This window comes from Phodopus roborovskii, unplaced genomic scaffold (genome assembly GCF_943737965.1).
Source record: "Phodopus roborovskii unplaced genomic scaffold, PHOROB, whole genome shotgun sequence".
NCBI lineage: Eukaryota > Metazoa > Chordata > Mammalia > Rodentia > Cricetidae > Phodopus > Phodopus roborovskii.
This window is the reverse complement of record NW_026126482.1, coordinates 4,954,713-4,962,231: the sequence shown is the minus strand read 5'-3', so window position 1 is coordinate 4,962,231 and position 7,519 is coordinate 4,954,713. Positions and strand designations below refer to the sequence as shown.

Sequence of the window (7,519 nt, the reverse complement as noted above, 5' to 3'; positions counted from 1 at the left end):
AAATCTGCATTCTGTTATGTTATCAAATATAAAATAAGTATGGAAACTGAGGTACCATGCTAAGACTTAACCCTCTGAGGGTCCTAACAACGGCCATGCACCCGTGGCCCACAGGCTTAACCCTGGCGAACAAACACAGTGGGTAGGCCACTCTGGCATAACGGGGGTTTATCTTAAAAACAGCACATGGGTATGCTTTAACATTCCAATCCATAGGGCTATAATGTACTTCTACGGCGTGCCTTCATATTATACAGAATAATATACATTTGAGAGTGTTTTTGTCTTTGGTTTGTTCTCCAGGTGTACTTTTAAAAAGTAAAGCAAATATGCCTAGAAAATAACTTAAGTACACTTACATAAGTAGAAATAGTTCAGTGTACCAAGCATTCAAACATGTATTTATATAATAAACCCTAAAATACACTATAGTACACAAAAGTACCACCATCCCCCCTTTCCTGTACCCTGGGAAGACGCTGGTTAGAAAAAGCGATCTTTTTACATATTTGCTAAATTAAAAGTTTTATTGTCCAATGCCTATGCTTTGAAGTCACTAGATTTCCTCAGGTACTTCAAGAGAATCAGCAGTCACCGACCGGACCCCTGGGCTGAGGCTGGAGCGTCGTAATGACAGCTCCAAGGCAGAGATCTGGCGTAATTCTCTGCGACACAGTTTGACAGGCTTGATACCCTGAAGCTGCCCCGTATTTTTCCCAGGCTGAAATGGGGACGGTGGTGGACTCTGAGATTGTATGAAGGGATGATCCTCTGGTTTATCGGCATTGCTCAACAGTTGGCCACTGGAGGGTGCTAATGAGCCCCGGAGTGGACGTGAGTCTGGGCTGCCTTCCAGAATCTGGGGCAGCGCTGCGGTCTTTAAGCTGTTTGAAGAATCCTCCACTTCTTTTTCTCTTCCATTCAACTTTGCATTTTCAGTTCTAGATGCCCACTTCGGTTCTTCACAAAGCCCCGTCGCCTCTTCTGGGTTCAAGACGCCATCTCCAGCATCACGAGCTAAGGAGGATCCACACAGAACAAAGCAAAGCAAACATCTCAGAGCCAGGTACTTTTACTACAACATCCTAACAAGCTACATCATATAACTGAACACACACAATGCTTTCAGACTTTTGCTTAATGATTTCAAATAGAATCTATCTAGACTTACTTATAAACATGTTAAAATGTGAGTAATAGATTTTTTTTTTTTAAACTCACTAACGTTGAAAATCATGTCATGATTTTGGTACTCTCTAGAGTATACCTAACGTGTATGTATGATGCCTGTGGAGAACAGAAGAGTTAGAAACGACCGTGAGCCACCACGTGGTTACTGGGAACCACACCTGGGCTCTCTGGAAGAGCAGGCGGTGCTTTTAACGGTTAAGTCAGTCGTTTTCACGCATGAGAGTTTTGCCTGCATGTCTGTCTGGGTATCACCGGGGCAACAATGTCAGATTCCCTGAAGCTGCACTTACAAGCAGTGGTGAATGACCGAGCTGGGAACTGAACTTTGGGTCCTCTGCACGACCCGTGAGCCATCTCTCCACCTCTGACACCTGTCACATCTGTCTTCCGCTTGGCCTGGTACTGGTTAATTCCAGCTGGTTCTGCCCCTTTCTTCAGTCTGACATGCATCAGCTTCCAGTGTTAAGAGTGGAAGTCAGGACATACACCTTCATGAGTACAGCCCTTTAGTGAATGGAGAGTTGAGACCTCAGAAGCCTTCAGTTGTAACAGATCTAATATTAAAACCTATGGGAGTCCATATAGTCAGCAGTGATAACACCGCTAACGTTAACATGTGTTGTCAAGGGGTTAGTACACTTTTGAGTCCTGCCAAGTCAAGCTTAAACACAGGTTGTGCCCTGGAGGCACTCGAGCCCCCACAGGCTTTATCTGGCTTCTCCCTCAACCTGCAGCTTGCTTTAGAGTGACCTGCATTACTGGAGGAGAGAGCTGACTGGCTGCTGCTGCAAGCTTGGACCCACACGCTCACACACACGCGTGCACACACAATAAATGATCATGGGGGAGGCCACGTGGGATTGTCCCAGCTTTGGCTGTGAGTCTGTCTGATTGCTAAGAGAGCTGGCTCCATTCACCAGACGCTGCGGGGCACCACTGTTAAAGCGCCCAGGTGATTAGAATGGTCGCACAGAACTTTAGGAGCCACCACTCAGGGTGGACTTAGTGTCCCGATTCCATGTGAAGATCTGTTTGCTGGTCTGGAGGGGTTGAAAGGGCAGACAATAAATTCTGCAATGTTTCCGTAGTGCCAGAGAAGAAGCTCAAAGCTTTGCAAAATCAGTTGTTTTAAACCCTGGGTTATAAACTAGAACACGGTTGTCTAATATCATCTTTAGTCACAAATTATTGTTTAAAAAAATCAGCTAAAGTGCTTCTTTTACAAACTTCCTAACTTTGAAATTTGGGGTCCTTATTTCAGAAATGTTGATTGCCCCCCTATTTTGAGGTCTTATTAAAAAAAAAAAAAAACAATATATTACCTTCCAGGAGCTTTTGGCTTTTGTAGAACATGGTAACTGTTCTGTTGTGAAAGAGCTAATTTTACATATGTACATTTAATTATTATACAAGAAAATACCTTTGAGTTTGGTCTGTCTTTAAAATGTCTTAGGACTGACCTTAGGGAGACATGCTTTTACTTTCATCTATATTATTCTCTTTTGGAAAATTCTTTAAAATCTTGTTTAAAATTTTTTTTATTAACATATGTTTGCATGTATGTCTGTGTGAGGCCAGAGTTCCAGGTGGCCGTGGGCTGCTGTGTGAACCCTAGGTCCACAGCACGAGCAGCCAGGTTTCTTAACCCTGCACCTCCTTTGTACAGTTGCTTATGGTAACCAGAAAGCTCACTTTTTTGTTTGTTTGTTTGTTTTTGAGACAAGGTTTTTCTGTGTAGCTTTGGAACCTGACCTGGAGCTAGCTAGCTCTTGTAGACCAGGCTGGCCTTGAACTCACAGAGATCCTCTTGCCTCTGCCTCCTGAGTGCTGGGATTAAAGGCATGCACCATCACTGTCCGGCTTACTTTGTTATAATATAGGAAAGTAACAGTTACATGATAGCATGGCCCTAAGGGCTAAGCGTCAGGAACAGCAAAAGCCAATGCCACATAGCAGGCAATTAATAAAAATAATCATCCCTACAATTTATGTACTACTTTAACATAGCTTATGTATTTAAATTCATGTTTTTTTAACGTTTGAGGGTCAAGTACACTCCTTCCCTGGTTAATAAGAAGGCGTTAACAAGGCTGTAGCCACAACCATGACTAGTATTGAGGTGAAATGAACAGTTTTGTAGCTACGTTCATATTGATAAATTCCAGGGCACATTCACAAGTCTGAGCTGAGGCTAATCCTCAAGAGTATATACTTGCTGAGCACATGTGAGGTGCGACACTCCCAGTACAAAAGGGGAGAGGTTCAACTCATTAATTTACTGCACAAGGAAGAATTAAGCCCAACATTTATACTATCACAAGATAGCACTTGAAACAACCTTTATTTGGACTTCAAATATTCTTTTAAAACAATACTTTGGGCATATTATATTTTCATTTTCAAATTTGATTTTAGTATTTTTCATAATGATTAAAACCTTGACCATAAGGGAAAAAAATATCACTGGGGGTGCAACTCTTCAATCCCAGCGCTCAGGAGGCAGAGGCAGGCGATCTCTGTGAGTTCCAGGACAGCCAGGGCTGCACTAGGCAGATGTCTGGGAAGGGAGCAGGTTAAGATGGCAAGTAACACTCAAAGCCTTACGATCTGCTAGTGACAGTTGCCATGGCGATGCTCCTAGGGCAGTTCCTCTCAGTTTCTTCTTAAGATCTCTGCTGGTTTTCTTATAGAAGTAAAGATCTTTTTCCAGCTGCTGAATTTTATCTTCATATTTTTTTAAGGTTTCTATAATGCCTTCTCCATCTTGCTCTACAAAGCAAAAATTTACATTTAACCTTAGCTTTAAATAAATTATTCAAAATTACAGTTTAACATAGCTTCAGACTCACTGTACAGGTCGGAGAAAAGTACATTACGAGTGTCTGTTACCTGAAGGGGTTTGTTCAAACACCGTACGGATTCTTTTGGCTATAAAACTTTTTCCAGAGGGTCAGTCCCTTCATTTCCCTCTCTACCTACTGGACCAGCCACTGCCTGTTCACTACTCAACATTTTTGCCACTGCTACTGAGAAGGCTTATCAAGAACAACCGGAATGGGTATCTCCTCTTACAAACAACTCTACCAGCCATCTACGTGATATATTACTTCAAGCTTGCATTAGGGACTGTGGATATATGGTAAGTTATATGCCTGGGTTTATAGGCCCAAGAAATGTACAATGAAAGAAAGAAAAGAAAAGCTATTAAAAATGAGCCTAGAAGAGCAAATAACAAGGAAAACTATAGAATGGGGGGCGGGGAGCTTTGGGTGGCTGTCCCAGGTACCGGAGACTTCTAGTTAATATCTGTGAACATGTACCATTGTTCTAACCTATGCCCCCCTTCATACAGCACACATAAAAATAGCTGGATTGGTTTTCAGTCTTCTTCTGCTATTCTTGTATCTTACTCAACCATCACCTAGCTTTAAAAATTACTTAAAATCAGCAACATTCCAATAGGAGAATGCACGACTTGCATGCAAGGCCTCAGGCCCTGGTCTTCAGCACCAACACCAAAAAGGCCAACCAACCAAAAGCCACAGCTCATCAGCTTTGTTTCCCATAGGACACAGCTGAAGTTAGAAAATTCTCAAATTGTTAATACTTTTAATGATGGCTACCGTGTATAATCCGCATGTGTAGCTATAGAAACAAGTTGATTTTTCTTTGTTTTTTGAGACACAGTATCATGAGAATAAGGGGTGCTTCGTACCCACGAGCTATGAACTAGCTGTGTAACCCTAGTCACCTCAACAAAGCACACAAAATGCCTATTCAATTGCAGCTATACAAAGAGACCCTGTCGAGGAAAATCCTATTCCTTAGGCAAAGTGGTTGCTAGTTAACATTGTAAAACTAATTTACTGTTGTTTCCTCGAGACCTAAATTCATGTTTTCCAATTTTCTGCTTCTTTCAAGCCCCTCCACCCCATTGCAGCTCTGTATTGGTGAACACCAGGGCTAAGCAGCCTGAACTGCGGCTGCAGCAGGCTCAGCTAGCAAGGACTGTGTTGCCACAGCGTCTGTTCGGATAGCAGCCACGTATGCAGGTAATGGGAGGCCATCCGCCATGGCAGCTCTCTTTCCACACCACAATCTATTGGTGAACTGCTGCCAGTCACTAATAATATTATTATATTATGTGCCCATCAAATTTGACCTGTGATATAACCTCAATGCATAAAATTTTATTATCAACTAAAAATGTAACAAGAACTATAACCAGGAATTACAACAGGACCTGTCACTTCATGTGTACATGGGACAGCCAGAAGTTGTCTTATATTTCCACATAAAGCCAGACCAACAGCAAACCAACAGGGTGACAGGAATTCCTGAGTGCTGGAGAGCGGAGAGGGACAGCCTCAAGTGTACGCCATCTGACCCCAAGGTTACACAAATGTAAGGTAGCCACACGTAAGGAGTAAGCATGCACACCCCCAGGAGAGCACATTCTGGACTGGCTTCCTTCCTCAGCACATCCCTGCCCCAGCTGACACCCAGGGCCAGGGGTCACCTTTGAAATGATGTAACAACAGCTGCATCTTCTGTTCATGCTCCTTTTGCTGGAGGGTTAGTCTCCGGTCACACTGTAGTCTCAGATGCTCCAATGCAGACTCTAACTCATGGACCATGTTATCCCGTTCCAGAACCTTCATCTTCATCTCTTTATTCTGCAACTGTTGTTTACGTTCAGCTTCTCGCAAATTAATCACCTGTCAAAAACATTTTTGACTTTTAAGTATACTTTACATAGCCTAACATAACAGACCAGTCCAGTTTTCTTGTATATGAGGATGAAGCTACTTAACCTCGGCAGCATCTTCAGCGCCTTAAAAGGTGTTGGATGCCTAGGCGCATGCTTTAAGACATAAATGTAAAAGGTACCCTAACCTTTTGAATTTGATGGAGTTCTGAATTGGTAATATTTTCATGTTATGAGCAGTTTTTCCCCGTCTGGTCCCACCCACCACCACTCCAGCCCCAATAACACAGAGACGCTGTATTAGATATAATGCTGTTGGCCAGGTACTTGTTTCTTATCGGCTAGCTCTGCCTAAGTATTAACCCATTTCTATTAATCTAAGTATTTCCATGTGGTCTCATCTTACCAGAGAGTGGGGCTGGCATCTGCTCTCTCCAGTCTCTACATGCTGACTCCTCCTTACTACTTCCTCGAATCCTCCTCATCTCCTAGTCCCGCCTATCTTGCTTTCCTATCGGCCAACAGTGCTTTATTCATTAACCAGTATGAGAAACATACTTACAGAATGACATCTCCCATCATCTCCTCTTTTCTGTCTAAATAAAAAGAAAGGTTTTAACCTTAACATAGCAAAATATATCACACAACAGTTATCAAATAAGAATCACAGTTAACAATATTTAGTCCATTAACATTTAGTAAGATTTAAGAAAATATTCCATCATCTATTCTATCTTTGTGAGTATAAAGTCCTAAATGTAACTTATCTTTAAGTCTAACTAAGGAAAACTATAACCATAACTATCTGTCTTCAACTCCATCAAAGACCACAGAAGGATAGTATATAAACTCTAGAAATGACAGACATCTTGCCTTTTCAGTCACCTGAAGTTCTTCTGTAATCTTCCATCTTCAGCCTATAGGCCATAGTGTGTTTGGCAGACTCTTCAGCAAAGCAGGAAACTTTAAACTGTCTTCTTGTATTGGCAGTTTGTCAGTCAATTTTCTCTGTGTCCTGCAGAATGTCTGGCAGACTCTCCCATGAAGCAGGAACTCTGTAGCAATGTCCATCTTGAATCAGCAGTCACTTTCCTGTGGGTCCTGCATATCCAGTTTATACATCATGAAGGCAAACAGTCCAGACAAGAGCAGTATCTTGTCCAAATGGCTAGTCTTGCCATATTGGAAGTAAACTCCATAATGAGTTTCTTCAATGTCCATCCTTCTTTCTGATGCAGGAGGTGTTGCCAGGAGCAGTTAAGTCTCACTGTTAAGAAAAACCCTAAACCATCTTAAATGCCATATTCTGTAGGTCTTTGAAAGGTTTGAAGAATGCCTATTTATCTCAAATACATCTCTGTATATCTAGAAAACCTAACTCACCTAACTATAAGTTTTGACTATTATAGGTAAAACCTAACTTAAGTTTTGACTATTATAGGTAACTATCTGTACTAAATTATACATTACGTTTCTAAGTGAGCTATAAAAACACAATATCTAAATAAGAGGAGAAATATACATATCACAAAATTGACATTAAATTTGTATCAATAAATGAAAATCCATTCCAAAACAAAGTATTCATATCTATACCATAATCCCCTTCTTACCTTTAAA

The 7,519-nt window shown here is 41.5% G+C and overlaps 1 protein-coding gene across 1 annotated transcript in view; it reads right to left on the bottom strand.

Annotated features, from left to right (window-relative positions):
- Nucleotides 1-494: 494 nt before the first annotated feature.
- Kif27 (kinesin family member 27) overlaps nucleotides 495-7,519 on the bottom strand; it is a 63,769-nt gene continuing 56,744 nt past the window's right edge. Inside the window, exons 15-17 of the mRNA XM_051194179.1 lie at nucleotides 5,711-5,909; nucleotides 3,796-3,960; nucleotides 495-1,017 (exon numbers count right to left, since the gene is read on the bottom strand). Coding sequence (XP_051050136.1) covers nucleotides 557-1,017; nucleotides 3,796-3,960; nucleotides 5,711-5,909 — 825 coding nt within the window. The 3' untranslated portion in view covers nucleotides 495-556. The remainder of the gene's footprint in view (nucleotides 1,018-3,795; nucleotides 3,961-5,710; nucleotides 5,910-7,519) is intronic.